General features: G+C 37.9%; 3 protein-coding genes across 3 annotated transcripts in view; 1 reads left to right on the top strand and 2 right to left on the bottom strand.

Annotated features, from left to right (window-relative positions):
- Positions 1-4,903: 4,903 nt before the first annotated feature.
- On the bottom strand, positions 4,904-5,359 carry KRTAP15-1 (keratin associated protein 15-1; the record flags this gene model as incomplete). The annotated part of the gene is made up of 1 exon (XM_079705285.1): positions 4,904-5,359. One exon carries the CDS (start codon positions 5,357-5,359, stop codon positions 4,904-4,906), a length of 456 nt encoding a protein of 151 aa, XP_079561411.1.
- Positions 5,360-8,393: 3,034 nt separating this feature from the next.
- On the top strand, positions 8,394-21,373 carry LOC307054043 (keratin-associated protein 13-1-like; the record flags this gene model as incomplete). The annotated part of the gene is made up of 2 exons (XM_079705543.1): positions 8,394-8,587; positions 21,052-21,373. 2 exons carry the CDS (start codon positions 8,394-8,396, stop codon positions 21,371-21,373), a joined length of 516 nt encoding a protein of 171 aa, XP_079561669.1.
- Positions 13,664-23,237, bottom strand: part of LOC307054049 (keratin-associated protein 13-1-like) — a gene marked incomplete at both ends in the record, with an annotated part of 29,981 nt that continues 20,407 nt past the window's right edge. The window contains one exon of the mRNA XM_079705549.1: positions 13,664-14,053. Within this exon, the coding sequence (XP_079561675.1) occupies positions 13,664-14,053 (390 nt within the window). The remainder of the gene's footprint in view (positions 14,054-23,237) is intronic.

Raw genomic sequence — 23,237 nt, 5'->3', positions numbered from 1 at the left:
AGTTGAAGAAATGTAGTTTATAATCAACTTCATCACTGCTGGCACATACTGAAAAAGTTGAAGTTTTTTTGTGGAGTACACAGAATGAGTCAGACAAATTGAAGAAAGCTCTCAGAATGTCCTAGAGATATTGCAGCAGAGTCTATAAACCAGCAATTGACCTCAGTTGGGCTTGACTATTTGAAACAGAGTGAGAAGATAACTAAGTCTTACTATTACTTTTTGGTGTAGGATGATCAGAATAGGTGTGATCCCAACAGACAACTTAGACATTCTAGAGCTGAGAAGCTTGTCACAAACATACCATTTTCTTTTCCCTAATTTCATTTGAACAGATCATTATAATTGTGATAGTTGTAAACATAATCACAACTACTATATTTATGTGCAATAGTGGAATAATGTTTGCCAAGTACATATTCAACATTATTTTAGATTTATGAAGTATAAATATACTTGGGTAGTCATCATTCATAACACCTCATTAATCCATGGAATAAAGTACTATTGCATTTTTACTGTTCTAAACCTATCCCAAATGTGGGATTTGTTCAGTGTTCACAGTTAAGAACTATCCCGAACAGTTCATTCTCAGAATACCCATCTAAATCAGTAGTTCTAAACAAGGGCTAATTTCACTTCCAGGGGGCATTTGGTAATATCTGAAGACATACTTGTTTGTCACAACTGGGGTGAAGAGGGGATGGTAGTGGGAAGAGACCAGGGATGCTATTAAACATCATACAATGCACAAAACAGCCCTATCCTAACAAAATAGTATCCATCCTAAATGTTGATAGTGCCAAAAGTTATGGAAACTGTGAAGAGAATGAATACATGTATAAAGTGCAGGAAACAAAGCAGGAAAGTAGAAAATGATAAAAGAAGGGCATGACAAAAAATGGGGGCATGAAAGAAGCGAATGAAGCAATATGAGAAATATGATGACAGAAATAGCATAAATTGAGCAAATAGATTAAAAATGATCTTGGAAATCAATTCTCTGAATATTGCCCTCTGCCCTAATAAGTCTCTTGTGCACAGCTGGGTCAAAGTTGTGTTCTTGCAGAACCACAGTAAAGAGTCCAGAGGGCTCATTAGCAGAAAAGAAATGATTTTTGTGAACAAATATAGACATTTTACTGAGACTTAGTTATTCTAGTAAGTGATCATGAAATTGTGCTAGAAATCTCTCTTACAAATTAGACATAAGAATCTGAGAAAGTGATTATTAAAAAGTATGAAGATAATTTTATAAACTGAGAGGAAGATTGCTTATAAGTAAAATTTTAATTTACTCTTGCTTTCAGTCTTATACAGTAATTTAAACCATATATTTTGTTATGAAACAGAAACTGTGAGCCCAGATTTTCTTGAAAATGGAGACTTTGATGGTTAATTTTGTGTCAGTTTGGCTAGGCTATGGTGCCCAGTTGTTTGGTCAAATACTAGTCTTGCTCTCATTGTAAAGGCAATTTGCAGATGAATTTGTCATTTATAATCCGTTAACTTTAAGGAGATTGTTCTCACTAATGTGGGCAGGCTCATTCAACCAATTAAGACCTGCAGAGAAGAAGACATTTTGCCCATCGAAAGCATGCTGTCAGACTCCGCTTTCATGAGTAGTGTAGCAAGTGTGTGTGTGTTTCCTTTAGGCTAAGAGGGTTGGCTCCACAGCAAGTGGATCCTAGCAGAGGAAAGCTGGGTGTGTGCAGCGCTGGTGGTGGGCAGGAACTGAGGGTGAGGACCTACGGAGAAGTTATGGAAGTGTGTGCTGTCAGGGTAACGGTTCAGTGCAGAGGGTCCCAGGGAGTGGGGTGGGTGGTAAGACGGTGGTTTCCCAGAAAAGAGCTAGTATTCAGACATGAGTGATAAGTGAGGATATTCAACAGCAAAGACAGAGCCATAGGGGGTACTTAGCACTGGCTAAGTGGAAAGACTTTTGATGTCCCTTTTGAACGTCTCATAATATCACCAGAAAATCTGTTAACTAAGCAAAACGAAGTGTATTCAAACTTCCTGCAGAAAAGGGAACACCAGGGCTTCCCTGGTGGCGCAGTGGTTGAGAGTCTGCCTGCTGATGCAGGGGACACGCGTTCGTGCCCCGGTCGGGGAGGATCCCACGTGCCGCGGAGCGGCTGGGCCCGTGAGCCATGGCCGCTGGGCCTGGGCGTCCGGAGCCTGTGCTCCACGACGGGAGAGGCCGCGGCGGTGAGAGGCCCGCGTACCGCAAAAAAACAAAAAAACAAAACAAAACAAAAAAAAAACAAAAAGAAAAGGGAACATCATTGCATGGAGGCGTTTAGCTGCGTCTCTATAGACAGACATTAGAAGTGAGATCTTGGGCTCAGATGGTTTCAAGGCACAGAATTGATTGGCACTGGGCAAATGTATTAGCTGATACTTTAGAATTGATGGGCATGGCAAAGAGAGGGTACCAACACGAGTCTCTTGATAGGTTAACTGTTGCTTAATTAGAGAGCTGTTTTTCAGGTCTGCAGACTGTTGTATTCAATACTACAGGAGTTTCCTGAAGCATACAGTGAAATGATTTATTGGTTTAGTCTCATCTTTTCCCAGGAAAAGTTTCCTGAATCAACTAGCTCATGCTGACACAGGTGGTCTAAAGCAGATTGAGACAGATGGCCTCAGCTGTCATTTCCTTTCCTCCCATCCTTTCTCTTTGGCTTGAAGAGGAGAAGCCAGGAGGAGCACATTAATATAAGACAAGGGAGAGAAAAGTGGGTAAATAAAATGATTGGGCCCCTCCAAGTCACAGGCGGCCTAGGTAATCACGACAGGCTTGAACTCAGGATAAAGGGAGGAGCTTTAATATGGCTGTAAGACTGATTTTTAATTTATACTGGAGTAAACTTAACTACTAATATGGAATAAAATGTTTCTTAACATCTTAATGTGATCATAGGTCTGCACAAGGTATTATTCAGAAATTCAGGGAAGTTAGAGTCTGCAGGTCAAGAGTGAAGTTCCATAGCAGGAGAAAAATGAAGCACTTTCTTAATTATGCCCTACTGGGTCCAATCTGTTTAATACATCACTTGCATTTAAAATCAAAGATGTCCATCCAATAATTCTCAATTGTTTCTCACATTCAATTGTAAGGTTTGACTTTCACTCAGTGAGTCCTATATAGGGTCTAATATAGTAATTAATTTTTTTGATTGATGAAAGTAAAATAAAGTATATTGAACTTAATTCATGGAAAAGTCTTTTCAGTTATTAGTTTACTGTTGTCATTATTTCAGCTTATTTGACATCAGAATAAATTTCATGAACATGGAAGCTATGAAAATGTAGCTCTCAGAACTTCCCTGGTGGCACAGTGGTTAAGAATCCGCCTGCCAATGCAGGAGACACGGGTTCGAGCCCTAGTCCAGGAAGATCCCACATGCTGTGGAGCAACTAAGCCCATGCACCACAACTACTGAGCCCACGTACCACAACTACTGAAGCCCGCCTGCCCAAAGTACTGAAGCCTGTGCATCTAGAGCCTGTGCTCTGCAGTAAGAGAAGCCACTGCAATGAGAAGCCTGTACACCACAACGAAGAGCAGTCCCTGCTCGCTGCAACTACAGAAAACCTGTGGGCAGCAGCAAAGACCCAACACAGCCAAAAATAAATAAATTTAAAAAAATGTAGCTCTCACATCTCCCACTTCAGGGAGCATAACTGACTTACAGTCCCAGCTGCCAGTCTCTGAATCTACCCCCACATTTATGCCAAGGTCGTGCTGTGCCCTGTTCTTGGCCAGTGACTGAGCTTGGCAGGGATACTCAGGCAGGCCCATCTCTGTGACTTGCGGGTGACTTATCAAAACTTTCTTGGAACTGCCTGAAGAAGATTATTCTAATGCAAACTTCCTTCCTTCCTTCCCTGTTTCTTTCACTGAGGTCAGACCTGCATTGTTATCTGCTGGATCTCCCAGAATTCTCCAGCTACCTCCCCATTTTCACTGACAGGTATTTTCCCCAATAAATATCTGTCATGTCAAATCCTAGAGAGAAGCTATTTCTCAAAGACCACAACTAACACATTAGAACAGCAAGATTTATATTTTTATATGAACTGGTAATTTACACTTACTATTGTCAATAATGAGTTTCGTGTGATATCCTCACCCTGCTTTGAAGTTCCTGTTCTTTGTGTTCCCTTTGAAACATGTTTTTATCACCATTTTACACTTGCTACATGGCAGTGAGTTAAAATAGTGTGTGTGTGAATTCCATGAAGGCAGGGAATTTATGTCTTCATTCAGCATAAATGCCTCGTTTAGAACCAGAACACAATAAATATTTTTCAACGAATGCCTACCTAAAAACAAAATTTTCTAAAGCAATTAGATGAACAAATGCACCCATTGAGGGATATAAATCTGTTAAGACATAAGATATGTCATATATTTAGATTCTCTAAACTTCCTCTTTTCTACCCAGCAAAATATTAATGAAACATGACACAAAGAAAACAACAACAACAAGATGTTTAGCTAATGAAGACAGTTGAAGTTACTGGATGCATTCATTAAATGTACCATATGGATAAAAAACTGGAATGTCATAATTCATGCTAGAGAAATAAGTTTATTTTAAATGCCATATCTATTTTAAATACACTTAAGTGAAAGAGTCTTAGGAGGAAAATAAGAATCTTATTAAGATAGTAACAGAAATGATACAGAGCATTGGCATAGGAATGAAACTTCAAGATATATCTCATATGTCTGATTTAGAAAAGGTTACAGGCCAAGGTTACTTTTTTACTTCTGGGAGGACTGTGATAGCGAGTCCTAGTGTTGAATATGGTCAGTAATCAAAGATGTTGGAGAGGCGGAGTATTAAAATTTCATAAAGTGCAGATATAGCCATGAGGTAACGGGAGACATTCAGTAAATTTTTCCAAAAAAGGGAGAGCTAAAGGCTGGTTGGTAACAAGAAGATTGGCAATTCCTGGAAGAAAAGTAAGTTGGGCAGCAGAAGCTGGATCCACACCCCAGAGACTGGAAGCCAGTATTTCCATAACCAAAAGATCCAAGGCCAGTATTTCCAAAACCTAGAGATCCAGTGTAATTTGTATGACAGGGACTGTGGAAGATGATATTTTTTGGATGGAAGTAGGATGTCTGGTAGGATCTGGTCACAGCCCAGGGTGTCTGGAAGCTGGCGGGCTTAAAAAAGGTCTCATGACAACCACCGTGGAGAGAGGAGCCCAGATGGAAAGTGCTGGGGTGGGGGTAGATTATATTGCTGGGGTAGAAAGAATCATAGGTGGAAACTGGGTACCCCCAGTAACCTCCGAGGGAGAGGGAGGAGAAGTTTCCAGAGCTGCAGTTGAAAGACATGTTGTCAGGAGTTCTAAGTTCAACTGAGTTGCAGAGGGAAGTATGTGAGTGTGAATGTTACCTTCTATACTGGACAGTTATATACTGTACTCTAGCAATGGGTGTAATAGCATGTGCCCATTTTAATAAGAACACTTAATTAGGTTCTAGTCAAAATGAAATGCATTAACCTTCAAAGACCTTTTTTTTTTATGAATGTGGACTTTTAAATGAAAGAATTACATTCGTTTTTCAAAGTAATTGTTCATGAAGTAAAAATGTTACTGTACTATAATTGTACCTATAAGATTGGTGTTTTATTCATCCTATCCTTAAAGATATTGTATTGAATGGATAACACAGTGAGAATTTTGTTGTGTTTAAGGCTCTAAAAAAATACTTTGTGGTCTGGAGAAGACTTTTGATTAGTTCAAAGTTTAGCAACCAAATTGAGAAAAAGAAACCCTCAATATCTGCTCCATCTCCCAAATCTTGTGTACCTTATAGAAGAAATAACCCACTTACAATCCTGAATTGGTACAAACATTAAATGAGGGTTTAAAACATTTACATTCTAGTTTTCTTATAGCACAGGTACCCAAGCTGCTCTTGTGTGCATGAGTTTTTGATTTAAAAGTAACGGTTCAGTATTTGCAGGAGTGCTTTGAAGATTACATTATAAAAATACTTAAGTCAAGAAATTTTTGTTCTGAAGTTGACTTGCTTCTTGAAAGAACTCATCAATAAATTTAATTCTCAAAAAAATCTCTATCCCCATAAAGTTTAAGTAATTTTTGGTGGTGGTGATGTTACTGAGAAGTAAATGATAAGCAGTATACATTAAAAATGGGCTTTTATTCCCTTAGTTTTCACTCATAGAGTGGGATTTTTATTACAGAAGGTAAGTAAAATCAAGAAATTAAGAAAGTGTCTACCCCAGGTAAACTTCACAGAAAGATCAAGTTAGAAAAATTCATAGTTACAAATGATCTTTATAAATTGAACTGAGAGTGGAGGGTATCAAAATGTATGATAATGTGAAAAAGAGAATGAATGCTTTGGGGACCTCTGATGTGGTATCAAATATATCAAATGATGTATATATATTCTGCCTAGAGGACTAGTATAAGTATTTTTCTAGACTCTCCCATAAAGTTCATCATCTCTAACTGTAAATAGAGTAGTGCCTGGTATAGGGAATGGCTTAAGATAACCTGTGGGTATAGCCAAATCTCATAAGACATCTATCTTCAAAAACTGATGTATTGTCCAATGGAAATGAGCTGAGACTCATTCTATGAAGACTTGAAATTACTAAGTGGAAGTTTTGAGGAAAGATTCAGCTAAAAATCTAAAGCAAGGTACTTTTTCAGGTAATTGAGATTTCCATCTTGGGGGCACTTTTTAGATATCCACCTAAAAAGATATTGCAAATGTGATTCCAACATGGTAGAGTACTGAAGGTAATTGCAAAACTCCCTTCCAAACTGTAGATTTTATGAGTCTGAACATTTTGAGTAGATAAATTGGTCTTCAATCATGTTGCATATACTAGGAAACATAATACATGCTCCATTTCTGTAATAAACAATTCTTATTTATTAGGCTTCTTAATTATAAATAGAAAAAAAGTTCTAGTAGATTCCAAACCTTCCTGTTTTATTTGTTAATAAATTATTGAACATCAAAACATCCATATAAATATTTAACTCAGCTAAATTGAATTTGCTTGCTTCAAAGTCATCCACTCTTATATAAGCTATTTCTGTGGAAGAATATTCTATGAGATCAGATATTAAGTGATTTTGAACATCCTTTTCTCAACAAAATAGAGGTTTGTGTACCCAAGCACTTTTGTTCAAAAGTAGAAGGGAAATGTTTTTCTATGAAATGAACAAATCAAACAGCACAGAAGCCAGAGAAAGATAAACCTTCTTAATCTCTCCTCTTCTTCAAGGTTGTCAATCTTCATTAGCCTACTACACAAAGGTGGAATACAAGTCATAGAACAACAACAAAAAATGACGATTATTTTAGAAATTTTATAATACTTGTCAGAAACACCTGAAAACAATTTAAGTCAAAGTGATATATGTTGCTTTCTGAGGCAAAGGAAGAATCTGCTTAAGATGACTCCTTTGCTCCAAAAGTTCAAGGCAATTACCTTATAAACTTTCTATAGAACAGGGGCATTTTTCAGATTCTGGGGAATCCTTTCAGTGGTAAACATTGCTTCTTATTAGAGAGAGAAATACTAGGCATTTTTGCCACATTTTTAATGTTTTTTTTTCCAGCATCTTAGATAAATACCCTCTAACATTCCAAAATAATATAAAGGAATTTATATTTATATTTAATATTTAACTCATTCTACAGTAAAGACACACACAGATGACAGAAAAACTAAGACTGACTCATTAGTTTGCATACAATTTTAAGCAGGGACATCATAAATAAGGGGATCTCTCAGTTAATATTTCACTAAAGCCATTAAAATCGAGATCAGATTAAAAAAAATCCTCATACATCTGCATGGTACCATTGCTGCTTCCTGATGACACTGTCCATTAGGTAAACTTTCCACTTCCTGGTAACAGTAAATGTATGTTTTTGTTTTTGAAAAAATGACTTTGAGTAGATCAGTTAACAACTTTGCTATCCAGATGGCAACGATTTTGAGACAGACTTTGAAAGGGGTATCAATTATTTTTAATTAAGCCCGCTTCCCTCAGCCCAGACACTACATCTAAAGTTTTCTGAGTGATCTGCTCAGTGACCTTTAGTAGAGAAGGATGACTAAGAGCTTTGAAAATTCAATACTATTACCTGAATTCCAAGGCACAAACATTACTGCACTTTCCAGTTGTAAACCCACAAGTACTACATATGTATAACTATGCTGATCTTTTCCAATTCAATTAAAAAGAGGAAGGAGACTTGTTTTTATAAACCATGTGGATGATACAGTCAATGATAAGTTTATATAAATGCCCCTGTTGAAAAAGTGACATTCAAACTTAGAGTATTCCCATTGTAAGTTACATGTCCTGTCAACATGTCCTACTACCGCTGCTCTGGAAACTTTTCCTCCCACTCCCTTGGGGACCACCTGTGCTACTCAGGCTCCTCCTGTGGCTCTTCTTACCCCAGCGACCTGGTCTACAGCACTGATCGCTGCTCTCCCAGCTCCTGCCGTCTGGACTCCTCTCTCTACACTGGCGGTCAGGAGACTTGCTGTGATCCCATCAGGTGACAGACATTCCATGTGGTGTCCGGTCCCTGCCAGAGAAAAACTGTTGCAAGTTTAAATAAAAATATGATATATGACATCCACATATTGGCTTTAACATTATTTGTTTATTTTTTGTCTTCAAAACTACTTCTAAATATCTGGCTGGATATTTCTGTACCTTGTATTCATCATTTAAAAAATCTTTACTTTAAAATGTAAAATTGTCCAGTGTACTTTAGGTTTGGAAGAAATTATTTCATCTTTTATGTTTACTCCATCTGTTAATACCTTCATATGATAAAACCTGAAAATACATTTTTAAGACTACAAACAAATAACCGTGACTTTTGGTTTTGTCGTGGGTTAGAAACTTGAATATTTGTATATAAAATAGTTACAAATTTTAAGGTATATTAAATTGACTACATCATATAATTCTGGAAGGAAAATTAATCATAAATACATTCTAAAATATTTGAGAAATTGAAATGGGGATATTCAGTAAGAACTTAGATTTTAGTGAGTTAGATTTGGTGAGAATTCCAGTTCTCCCAACTTTACAGCCATATAAGAAATCAAATGAAATTTCTAATTGATTTATAAATGAAACATCTAACACATTCCAGTACTTTTTAGCAAGTAAGCCCAACATTTTCCATACAATCAGTTATACAAGTTTGATGGAGTCCTAATTGCTACTATTTTTTTTAGTTCTGTTGATAACATTTGTTGGAAAAAAAACAAACAAAAAGAAAATGAAACTCAAAAACAATGCAAATATTCTCTTGTTACAACATTCAACTAAATGTTTAAGCAACTGATCACCCCTGAATCAACAGTTATGCTCCAAACTTTTATCCATTATGTCAAGGACAACATTACTGAAAGATAGAGATGACCTAGATTCTCACCCACAGGGTAACCATATGTCTTGGTTTATTGTGTTTGTCTCAGCATCCAGTCCCATTTGGTAATTGTCTTAGATTTTTCACTTTTTATTTATAATGAATAATTGAGTTAACATAAGTGATGATCAGTTTAGGAAACCACTTTTCTTTTGCTATGGTTTCATCTAGTGGAGTATGACATACATGTATAGTGTACAGAGTTTTCACTTTAACCAGTGTTAAATCTGAAAGAAGACAAGCCATATCCTATCCTTTCTTCGGTCATCCTGCCTGAACAAAATGGAACTACTCCTTTTATTGCAGAAGGATCATGGAAAACAAATTACACTCAGATACAAGCGGTAGGACAGCTCACATGTTCAAATCTTGCTGGAGGGTCATTTGTCATTCTAACCTAGCCAGTACTGCTATGGCTCTTTCCACAGCCTGCAAGATGCAATAATACACCCCACACTAGCAGTTGGTGGATGTAGTGAGGAATTTAGAATTACTGATTAGGTGTACATAAAATATGGGCCTAAAATTGAGGGCAACACACAGCATATAAATATTAATCTAAATGCTCTTGCTACAGTGGCTTGGCCACATGTCGTATTGTTTAATCTACAACTATACATTTTATTGTTTGGGAACACCTTTCTTCTTTAACCTTTTCAAAAAAATATCTTTTTAGGAGCAAAGAGCTAAACTAAAGGTTCATATTTAATTTAAAAATGTGAATACTTAATTTCTATTACTAAAGCAAATTGATGGTGAATATATGACTTGTACAGCAATTCAATAACATTAACTCTCCACCACTGGGGTCAGAAATATCACTTACCACATGAAAAATAAAAGAGGCAATTTTGCTGAAGAAGCATCAGTATCTATTTCAAAAGATAGAAATTTTAAGACGATTACTTCCAAAGATAATTATTTGTCAGTAGTATTTGCAAAAGCTGATGCATACATTTCATTTAGGTCACATAACTATTCTAAATCATTTTCACTCATGTTAAATCCTAAGTTTTTTTGTGCAAGTAAAAACAAACAAAAAATCCAACAACAACAACAACAAAACAAAACAACAAATGAAGCAGTAGCTGATGATATGCTCCTCCATTAGCAAAAGAAAAACTTCACTAAGGATTAATGAAGCCAGTATTATGTCAGTATTGTTAAATGTTTCAAATCAAAAATGAATTAATTCCATTAGTAGTTTGATTTCTTCATGCAGTCCAGAGAATCCATGTAAAGCTATTGAAAGTTCATAATACTCTGACAACGCTAATGTAAAATCATTTAAAAAGTTCAACATCAAAGATAAAATTATTGGTTGTCTCAGTAACAATAAAAATACACATTTTGGTGAAGGACAACATCATGGTAAAAAAAATAAAGTAAGATTCCTAAGGAGAAAAAATACAGTTGTAATTGCTGTAAACATATAATCAATAATTGAATCCAAACATGCTGTAATATTCTGCTACTCAGAGTAGAAGCTGTAGTTTTAAAACATTTTTGTATATACACAGAGTAGGTTATTTTGGCATGTTTTTCCCTAACTCATCAATCACCTCTTCCACCTCTGTTGTATTATTGTTTTCCTCATGCCTTTGTGTTGTTGATTTTTATGTCATTAGTATGTTATTTTACATAACAAAGCACACACATAGGGAAATTATTTTTGTCTCTTGCTTGGGCTATACTTTCTTCAATGCCTGATTCTCAATCTTTCTTCCACATTCTATGTTACTTTTGCATCCAATTATACTACTTTTCTCTCTGCAGGAACTTTCCCATGATTTTATCCTGATTGACTCCTTGCTCCTTCAATCTGACTCACCAAAATGGGAATGCAGTTTAAAGATTAGTGAGATTTCACAGTTTGGCAATTTTATTTATTTATTTATTTTTAATTTTCAGAGAAAATCTTCTAGGAGTGACAGTGTTTGTGTTGGGGGAATTTGGAGGGAAGATAAGAAATCTGCCAAGTTATATAAGAATCATCTTTCTCTCTTATTTTTTTTAATTTTTAACAATAAGCCCATTATCTTCAATTTTTTGGTTGCTGGTATTGAACTTGTGTATGTGTGGCTGTGAAAGAGAGGGTTTCATTTTGTTTTGTTTTACTATTCTTGTTCATAACATTAGTTATTGAGAAAGGGAACATTATAATGTGACATTAATAATGATAATTAATATAGGATTTGTCATAGCACTCAGGATTTCTAGCAATATCTTCCTGAGGGGTAATCAAGTATTTCTCTTGGACTATTTTTAAATATTATGGCTAATGCAAATGTTTTCAAGAGAAATTAGCTCATCTTTCTTTAGCTTCCTTCTCCTAAATGCTACATTTATTTTTATTTTTCTCTTTATTATGAATACTACTCATGAGGCTAATGAAACTAAATACAATAGGAGTTGAAGTCTATTCAGATAAAGCAATCTCTGTAGAGAAATACTCAAGGATCTTGGTTAGAAAAGGAGTTTTAAAGAACTTCAGGAAAAAACAAGAAAAGCTTAATTCAAGATATCGGATTCTACTAGATCTTTGATGTATAACCTTGGGCAAGATTCTAATTCTTTTTCACTTTTCATTCCTTCATGTCTAGAAAGATCTATATGACATAATATCTGTCTTTCTCACAAGGATGTTTGAGCATTAAATGCAAGTGGTGTATCTGGTACCCTTGTATTCTCCATTATATCCTCATTTTCTCACCTATGATCCCAGCCACAGCTATGGCGAACAATTTCATGCAGGTTTCAACCCTGTTTGCACAGACAGTCTCTCCCTTCATGCATAGACAACTTTTCTTTCACTCTCTACTTGGGCTTCTCAGAGGGCACAGCCAAGAAAATGAACACACTATGAATCCTCTTTGCACAGGTAATGAAGTTCCAGGAAAGTGACAAACATCAGGGACAACATTCTAGCAATGGGAGACAGAAGCTGATGCATAAATTCTTCCCCCTGTTGATTAGATTCTGGGGTGGACAATTCCTAAAGTCATTCTATACATTCCTAAAAAGGCCCTGAATGATTGAGTCCCCATTGCCCACCATAAAGTCAACCAAAAAATATGTCCCTTTGTGAAATTTTCGTCTTTGATTCTTTCACCTTCCATGGTCTCCCAAACTATCTCCCTGGGGTTTCGTGGCAAATACACTGTCTGCACCCAAGGTTTTGACTTCAACTCTGCTTTTGGGAAGAGAGGGGTTCAGGCTAAGACTAATAGATACAAATGTTTGTTCAGCATTGCTCAGGTGTGGTGCTCTTAATTGATGCAGTTTGAACCTTGGAGAAGCATCAGGAGGTTTTCCCACACCTCCTTAACCCAGTTACTCCTCACTTAAGGTCATTGTGCATCTCTTTACATATGTTCATAGGGAGGGCTCAGGAATGGATCATGCTCAGGTACCAGGCTCAGGGAAGGGTCATGGTACTTATGTCAACCAACAGGGAGTAAAACATCTATCTTAGCAGTTATTTAAGGCTCATCTTTTCTCTTAGCTGAAAATCCACACTCAGATACTAGACTTTCAAGTATGTTTTTGGTCTATGTGTAACCTTATCTTATAAATTATATTGTATTCTTGTTGTCTGCATTTCTAGTTATGTGCCAATTTCTCTGTTTTCCTTTATCAGCAGAAATCCATGCCTCTATTCTCAGGCAAGTGTCACTGATACTGAGACATACAAAATATGGACCTCCAGGAAATAAATACTCCCAGTAGGGAACATATGCATTGACAAAAGCAATTTGCTCAAATCTATCAAAATGTTTGTTCCCAAACCCAGCTTCAGAGTCATATTGATCTTTATTTAAAATTCCCAAATCCTAAATAAAATATAGGCAAATAATAATAAGATGAACAATATATTTCGGTGCTAGATGACAACATAAATTTATCAGATTAAGAATTTCATTTTCAACTGTTCTTCCAAGAAAATCCAATAGCATATTTTCTATCAATAGTACAGATATTAGGACTTCATATTGGGTTATTCATTAAATTCAGAGTCTCTCAAAAGTTGATGATGCAGGAAACTGATGATTTAAGAATAAAAGAACAATGGTAAATGGTGAGAATGAAAATGATGGCTGTACTGAGTAAAGACTTTGATCTCAATACTCGAAAGGATCTAGACCCTCAACAAATTGAACGATAGAAACCGAATCCACATGTTGGTCTCTAACACGATGATTGGCAGCTACTAGAGGCAAAGTTGGTTGGACGGAAGAATCTGGATCCACAGCCCAGGGAAGGGAAGCCACAGACTCCATAACCCCGGGGTTTGAGGCCACGGAATCCATAGCCCAGTGAGTAGCAGCTTCTGAATCCAGAGCTCAGGTAACTACAGCTGCTGGAGCTAAAGCCCAGACACCCAGCATAAGTTGTCCAGCAGGGACTGCAGAGACTGGAGGTCCTGGGGCAGTAGCAGGACGTCTGACAGGGACTGGACACCACAAGGGACATCTGGCACCTGATGGGCTCATAACAGGTCTCCTGACTGTAGAGAGAGGAGCCCAGCTGGCAGGTGCTGGGAGAGCAGAGGTCAGTGCTGTAGACCATGTTGCTGGGGTGGAAGGAGCCTGGGTAGCAAAAGTGGCCCCCAAGGGAGTGGAAGGAGAAATTTCCAGAGAGGAAATTATGGGACATGTTGACAGGAGATGTGAGTTCAGCTGAGTTACTGTGAGAAGATTCTAAGTTTGAATGTCACTCCTGCACTATGGCATTTATATACTTTCAGCAATAGATGTGACACCTATGGGGTCATGGGCCCTACATTAGATTTCCTCTTTTGCATATGTGTAATTCAATAGTCTTCTCTATAATTGCAGTTGCATTCGAATAGTTTTCCGCATTTGTTTTTAATGGGTGCTGTAATTTTTTTGTTATAGCCAAAGCCAATGGACTACTGCTGTGTCAGAAATGCTGACTGTTTTACATTAATGCACATCACATCATGTCCAGGAAAGCAACAAGACCAGGAAAGCTTTTCCTCTGGTTTATGCTAATCTGATTCCTGTGTATCCACATCTGGTTTTGCTGGTAGATGCTTTCCTCTTAAGAGTGGGGAATGAGACAAAATCAATTTTCTTCTGGTACAATGGATCAGAGGCACAGTTTCTAGCTGGATGGAATCCTTCCTGGAATGATCCACCTTGTCAACATTCATTCCCATTCTCCAAAATCACTTGGTGGTAGTCTGTTATGGCAGCAACAGAAAACTAATACACCAAGTATCACAGTTACATTGTGTCTTTAATCCAATGAAGAGAGACAAAAAATAGATAAAACAAAGAGACTGAGAGAGAAGTGGCTAGAAACTGAAAGACACTTTGTTGTGTATGTAAAGATAAGATGACAAAAAAAAAAAGGCTCAGTTGAAATAGTACTAGGGAAGATCAATCTGGGCCCATCTCTATTCAGCCAGGAAGGAATAGTCTGATGAAGGGAGGAAACAAATGAAAGATAAACAGGGAAGGCTCAGGAAATTTTTTTTTCTATTGCACTAAAATTGCTGTCTGTTTCCTAATGTCTTTTTTTTTTTTTTTTTTGCGGTACGTGGGCCTCTCACTGTTGTGGCCTCTCCCGTTGTGGAGCGCAGGCTCTGGATGCGCAGGCTCAGCAACCATGGCTCACGGGCCCAGCCTCTCCGTGTGGCGTGTGGGATCTTCCCGGACCGGAGCACGAACCTGTGTCCCCTGCATCGGCAGGCGGACTCTCAACCACTGCACCACGAGGGAAGCCCAGTTTGAAGGTTATTTTTTCTTTCCAGTTCTCTTTTCCTCTGCAGAATGTATGAATCTCTCTCTCTCTTCTTTCTTTCTGTCCTCATAGTAGCATTTTTCTTTTCTCCTTTTTCTATGCTTAACTTAGACTTTCTCTTCTGTTTTTTCATTTACATATATATGTGTGTGTGTGTGTGTGTGTGTGTGTGTGTGTGTATATAGCCTCTCCTTAACTACAGATTATAAGCTTAAAAACAAAGTTTGCTAGATTTTTCCTATTCTGAGAGTATAAACAGATACTTTCTAGTTCATTCACAAAATATTCAATGTTAGAATAAAACCAGTTAAATTATATTCCAGCCTCAAGGAAATATAGTGTTATGGTTGATGGCAATATTTTCTTATTTTATTTTCTAATAAAACTGTTATAAACTTACAAAAAATAATAATGTTAAAAATATTGAATTTTATCAATAAAATCTATGGCAACTGGGCTTCCTTTTGCTCTAAATTGCTAAATTTTCATCAACCTTAAATTAATATAAATTCAAGAAGAATTTGTAAACTCCCTAAATGTGGACTAAATTAAGCTCAGGGATTATATTGTTTGTTCTATGTAACATAAACCTCCACCATTATTTTTGTTCTTTTTTTTTAAAACAGTTATTTATAACAAAAATTGAGATATATATTTCATGTAAAATTTAACACTTTGAGCTGCACATCCAGTGACTTCTGATTTTTTAATTGCAGAGTCTAAACCCTTATGTTATGAACAAAGTAGTTTTGATATGTGAGGTGTGTTTCCAGCAGAATCTCATCCATAGTTGAAAGTTACAATGGTCGGCACCCAGCTGCTGCTCTTCTCCAAATTACCAGTCAACTTGTCACTAACATGCTGGGGATGTTTCTTTTATTAGTCATCTAAGTTTGAAACAATAAACAAAAGCCAATACTTCTTATATAAAGATCCCCTTTAATCACTATCTATTATTACCTGTTAACCACAAAATATGTTCTTTATTATTATCCAACGTAGATTAGAAGACTTTTGAATTCTGTGTTCTTAAAAATATATTCATTGGACAAAGATATCATGGCTGCCTTTCTTAAATGTGCCACATGCAATACTAAAGCATATTTCCCTTTGTAATATATTCTAGGTATTTTTCCCTAGGACTTTAAAATTACAATTTATTTATTTTTATTAAAGTATGGTTGATTTACAATACTGCATTCGTTTCAGGTGTACAGCACAGATTCACTTATAATGTACATCTCTATATATTCCTTTTCAGACTTTTTCTCTTATAAGTTATAAAATATTGAGTATAGTTCCTTGTACTATAATTACAATTTTACAAGGTGGAGAAACATTGACGATTTTTCAGTAAATGTATTAATGAGGCATCCAAGTATTTTTCTATAAATTATCTGGAAGCAAAGCTTGAGAACATGGATTCAAGGGCAAGTTTTTTACGTGGGAGGTGATCACAGTAAACACCTGCAGGGAGTGGGAAGATTGACAGGGAATGGAAGGAAAGCAGTACAGGGTGCATTACTAAGCCAGGCACCACTGTAGACAGCTGGAGCTCAGTTCTAGTGGAGAATTCCCTGTGCAGGAGCTCAGCATGCCCTGGGAAGTGAAAAAGTCCTCAGGCAGAGCTTTACAGATGCCCCGAAGAATCAGCCTTCAGAATGTACAGATGATTACCCAGGAGATGTAGGCAGGGTGTGGACAGCTTCCGTTGGGAGTGGGGTGTCACTTAGAAAAACAAAGATGCAATAAATATGGAACAGAACAAGTTAAGGTCTGGAAGGTTAACACGGGATGAGAAAATCAGAAAGGTATGTAGGCACGTGGTGAGTGTAGGCCATATTGTAACAGTGTAAGGCATGGGAAGTGGTACAGGGTGGGACATAGGATTAGAAAGAAAGGTTGATACTCACAACAGAAGTATTTAAATTCTATGACTTCTGGTGTCATCTATTACTACTTAAACTGCTGTAACAGACTTTTAAATGGTCATCTTCACTGTAGCTACTCCCTTATTTGAAATGCTCTTATGTATTCTAAACATAAATAAACCTCTCAAAATTACATAAAATTAGCAAGCTAACATTGTTTAAAACATTAAACAATTCCTCTCAATGAGTATAGAAAAGCTGGAGAAATTAAGAAAAAAAATCTGTGTTTGAAAACTTCAGAGACATATCAATATGTTCCAGAGTCACAGAGACACTATATGGGTCAGTACTGAAATCAAAAGAAACGAGCCTATATCTGGAGTTAATATTCCCTTCAAATTATATGTTGATTTTGGAAGTAGTGACTAAGAAGCTGAGAGAATTTTCATAAACTAACAGGGCTAGAGAAAAAAAATTAGAATTTTGGGCTGACCAAAGAGTTGGGACCATGGAAAATATCCCAGACCATGGAGAACCAGCTCCTAGAAGTAAAACTGAGTTGCTAATAGACAGCTTCCTATAAGAACTGAAGCCCAGGTTTGAATTCTCTCAATCCCTCTTTGAATTAAAATAATCTAGAATTCTGACATCTTTATCCTAGCAGCCTTCCAAAAACATAAGCAAATCTTTCTGGAGGGAGGTAAAGTCACCCAGGTTTTTAAAATATATATGAAATATCTATTACTCTAAAAGTATAGCAGGAATATGAGAAAATAAGACTGGAACAAAACAGAACAGGAGAAAATGGAATCTGAAATACACAATCCATATAATGGACATGTCAAAATCAGACATTAAAATACCTATGTAAAGAATTTAACAGCAGGAAATAGGAAAATACTATTATCAAGGAATAGTTATGTTTAAAGAATTAAAGATAAGATTGAAGGTTTTGACAGAAAACTGAAAACTAAACAACAGAAACTAATTGAAATTTTTAGAAATTTACAAAATAATAACTGATTTGGAAAGCCTAATTTATATGTTTTATCAGGGGATTAAACATTGCTGAATAGACAATTAGTGAATTAGAAGATGGAATAGAAGGAAATTCCCAAACTAAAGCATAAAAAGACAAAAAAGATTGAAAATAGAGAAAAGACTGTAAGAGGCATATATAACATAGTTTAATAGTGTATTTTGCTTATAATTAGAATCTCAGGGAAAAAAGGAAATAAGAATGGGACAGAAAAAATACTTGAAGAGGCTATAGTTGACAATTTATCAAAATTGATGAAAGGCATCATCTCACATGTGAAATAATAATGAGGAAAATAAGAAGAGCTGACCTAAGGTTGAGATGGCTGAAAGATGATGGGCTTTAGCAAATGTTACCCAGAGACAGCCTGCAACAAATGCTCCAAAGCTAAACTTCCAAACTGTTTTCTTTAATTATTAAATAACTGAAATAATTTTATTTGTTAACCTGGTTGGCATGTACAAGACTGAATGTCCAGTCTGAATGTTTTACTACCCACCAACCGATTAGTTTAATTCCAAAAATGTGTAAATAAGATTCAGCATACTCAGATTACCTGCATTTTTCCCTCACCAGAATCTACACTTTGTATTTTAAACCTTATCTTGCCTTTGCTTCTTTAAGACAAAGTTTAATGACTGTTTCCCTTACATTTAAAGTAAGCATTTAGAGTGTTTAACATGCAAAACAGAGAAATGCATCTGGGAATTCTTTGACACACAGATTAAGGAACCATCACAAATTTCAAACACAATAAATACAAAGAAAAAGATGGCTCAGGCTGTCACACCAAAAAAAATGACAATCTACAAAGAGAAATATACAAATCCACAATCACAGCTAGAAATTTAACGCTCTTCTTTCACTTCTGATAGAAACAGATGACAGACAAGCAACCAATAAGGGCATAGAAAATATTAAAGACATGATTAGGAAATATGGCCTAAGTAACATGCATAAAACATTGTGGTCAAAACTTCAGAATATCAGTTATGTTCAAGTGCCCACAAAGCATTTACCAAAATAGATCATATGCTGATCATAGTGGTATAAGCTAAGAAGCAATAGCAACTAGAACAACAGAGTTAACTAGTAAATCCTCATATATTTGGAAATTAAGCATTATGCTTGTAAACAATCCATCCTCAAAGAAGAAAGCACAATAAAATATAAAATATCAAAATTAAACTGTGCTTAGTAAGAAAGTTATAGCCTTAAATGCATACATTTTAGAAGAATGGCTGAAAATCACTGAATCCATATCCACACTAAGGAGTGAAAATTGGAAAGTACATTAATCCCAGATTAAGCAAAAGAGTGAAATAACAAAAAGGCAGAATTTACTGTTAAAAAAATAAGGAAATGGAAAATCAGTAACACCAGATAGATTCTTGGCAACAAATCCGTAGGGCCTGGAAAAGACATAGTTGGGGTGGCAAAAGTCACTCCATAACTTACTGTGTTAGTACAGGTCATTCATAAAGCAGGCACCAAGATGGAATTAAAGGTACAAGGATTTTATTGGGAAATGTCTGTGGGAGAAAAGAGTTGGGGGAGGGAGTGAAGAAGGTTAGGAAATGTCAGACTTCCATGCGAGTCTGACCAGAGTGAAGAAGAGAGGGAAGGACATGCCCCAGGTAGCCACAGATTGAAGATAGTTCCTCAAGGCCATTGGAGAATCCTCAGTTGTTGGCCATCAGGGGATTCCATGTGTCTCTGCTATGCTCAGTCATTGTCTGGGAGTAGCCCCATGAATAGGAAGGCTTCCATGCCAATGAAGTGTTAGATTTCAGACCATAGCATGGGGGGTGCCCTTGGTCAATCAAGCCTCTTGCAGAAGAAGATCTGAGAAATAAATTCTCAGGGCTGCTACACATACAGATGAGAATCTGTTAAGACTACAGGTCTTATATCAGATACACTGAATCTAAAACTCAATTTTTCCTTCCCTCATCTCAATATTTCTTAGCTCTTTGATTCTCTTCATAAGGGTCCAGACTGGCATGCACTTGTGACTCTGTCTTGGTTCTGTCCCTCACTGTCACTATGTCTCCAAATAATTGTCCAGGTTTCTCTCTGGTTGTAGCCATCAGTGATATTCAATTTGTCCTGGCTGATATTTTTTCCTCTCCATTGTACCTGAGACACATGTGTAATAGAATGTAATAGATGTGCAATAATTTTGGAGAATGAGAAAACATAGGGACAAGTAAGGTCAGTATTTAGTAGATTCCTCATTCAAGCCAAAGTTGCACCTCTGATCCATTGACAAAGAAGAGATATAATTTTATCTTATTTAACCACCATTTGAGAAAAGTGTTTTCTCATCATTGCCAGACACAAAACACCCAAGGATTATGACAAGAGGAAAAGGAAAATGATGTTTATCTCACCATTTCCTGACTATGATGGGATAAGTATTAGTGTGAAACAGTCATAGCATTTCTGACATAGTGTAGTTCATTAGCCTTGGCTATAACACCAAAATTATAGCACCCATAAATACAATATGGAGAAAACAATTCCAACTGCAATTACAGGGAAAATTACTGAGTTACACACATGTAAACAAGGGAGCACAAATATGTAAAAAATGACCCTGTAGGTTACCACACCTACTGCTGAGTGTACATATATACACATCTGTCCAGAATGTTAAATTCAAACTCAGAAACTTCTCCCTGTAACTCAACTGAGCTCATACCTCCTGTCAACATATCCTACAATGGCTGGCCTGGAAACTTCCCCTCCTGCTCCCTTGGAGGCTAACTGCGCTACCCAGGGTCCTTCCAGCCCAGCAACCTGGTCTACAGCACTGAGCTCTTCTCTCCTAGCACCTGCCTGCTGGGCTTCTCTCTACTACGTAGCTGTCAGGAGATCTGCTATGAGCCCATCAGGTTCCAGACATCTCGTGTGGTGTCCTTTCCCTGCCAGACATCCTGCTACCGCCCCAGGACCTCCAGGCTCTGCAGTTCCTACTGGACAACTTATGCTGGGTGTCTGGGCTTTAAGTCCAGTTGTTGCCTCTCCCTGAGATCTGGATACCGAAGTTGCTACTCAATGGGCTTTGGGTACCATGGCTTCAGACCCCTGGGTTATGGAGTGTGTGGCTTCCCTTCCCTGGGCTGTGGATCCAGATTCTGGCACCCAGTCAAATTTCCTTCCAGGAGTTTCCGTTCATCTTTTTACTGGCCAATCTGTAGATCTGGCTTCTACTGATTAATTTGTAAACGATTTAAATCCATTAAGAAATTTAGATTCTGTACTGTGATTATCTATTATCTTAATTTCCTCCATTGAAAAGTACTCTAATGTTCCCCGACCACTGGCAACTCTTTACCTCTCCAGCCCTCGAACACTGGGTGATAGATTAGCTCTGTCAACCTACAAAATTAATGGGAAATTCAAATTGAATTGTTGATAGAATTTATGGTTTTGTACTTCTCCCAAAGATAGATGGAAAATCAAATAATTTGATTTTAATAAACTCTTTATTCTGCTATCCAAATATTCTGTAAATATTGTTATTGACTAGTAATGTGTCAGCTAGGATTTGTATTATCATTGCTTCTGTTAATGGGCTTTGGTAAGCTCAGATTTGGGGGACTATGCACTAATTTTGATTAGGCTTAGATATTTTTCTTTTTTAAAGCAAGAGTTTTCCCCGGATGCCCACAGTTTCTTGGTACAGACTTTCTCTAAAAGAAAATCCAAGTGATTTGAATATCTTTATTCACACAATAAACATGGACCATGCATCTCTAAAGATATTATGTATGAGAATGGTTTTAAGAGTATAGGGAGGAGCTGGGGGAAGATGGCGGAAGAGTAAGATGCGGAGATCACCTTCCTCCCCACAGATACACCAGAAATTCATCTACACGTGGAACAACTCCTACAGAACACCTACTGAACACTGACAGAAGACCTCAGACCCCCCAAAAGGCAAGAAACTCCCCACATACCTGAGTAGGGCAAAAGAAAAAAGAATAAACAGAGACAAAAGGATATGGACGGGACCTGCACCAGTGGAAGGGAGCTGTGAAGAAGGAAAGGTTTCCACACACTAGGAGCCCCTTCGTGGGCGGAGACTGCGGGTGGCGGAGGGAGGAAGCTTCGGAGCCACAGAGGAGAGCGCAGCAACAGGGGTGCGGAGGGAAAAGCGGAGAGATTCCCGCACAGAGGATCGGTGCCGACCAGCACTCACCAGCCCGAGAGGCTTGTCTGCTCGGCTGCCGGGGCGGGCGGGGCTGGGAGCTGAGGCTCGGGTATCGGGTTTCAGTCGGAGCGCAGAGAGAGGACTGGGGCTGGCGGCAGGAAGAGCCTGAAGGGGTTAGTGCACCACGGCTAGCCCGGAGGGAGTCCGGGGAAAAGTCTGGAGCTGCCGAAGAGGCAAGAGACTTTTTCTTCCCTCTTTGCTTCCTGGTGCGTGAGGAGAGGGGATTAAGAGCACTGCTTAAAGGAGCTCCAGAGACGGGCGCGAGCCGCGGCTAAAAGCGCGGACCCCAGAGAAGGGCGTGGGATGCTGGGGCTGCTGCTGCTGCCGTCAAGAGGCCTGTGTGCGAGCGCAGGTCACTGTCCACGCCCCGCTTCCGGGTAGCCTGTGCAGCCCGTCACTGCCGGATTCCCGGGATCCAGGGACGGCTTACCCGGGAGAGCGCACGGAGCGCCTCGGGCTGGTGCAATATCACGCCGGCCTGTGCTGTGCAATGTACAGGCTCTCCCTGCATCTGTACCCCTCCCTCCCCCAGGCCTGAGTGAGTCAGACTCCCCGAAGTAGCTGCTCCTTTAAACCCGTCCTGTCTGATGGAAGAACAGACGTCCTTCAGCGACCTACATGAGAGGCGGTGGGGTCAAATCCAAAACGGAGACCCGGGAGCTGTGAGAATAAGGAAGAGAAAGGGAAATCTCTCCCAGCAGTCTCAGAAGCAGCGTATTAAAGCTCCACAATCAACTTGATGTACTCTGCATCTGTGGAATACATGAATAGACCACGAATCATCCCAAATTGAGGAGGTGGACTTTGAGAACAAGATTTATGATATTTTCCCCTTTTCCTCTTTTTACAACGATTATCCCAAAT

This window comes from Hyperoodon ampullatus (assembly GCF_949752795.1).
Source record: "Hyperoodon ampullatus genome assembly, chromosome: 5".
NCBI lineage: Eukaryota > Metazoa > Chordata > Mammalia > Artiodactyla > Ziphiidae > Hyperoodon > Hyperoodon ampullatus.
The sequence above is the reverse complement of the archived record's forward strand: the minus strand, read 5'-3'. Positions and strand labels throughout refer to the sequence as shown.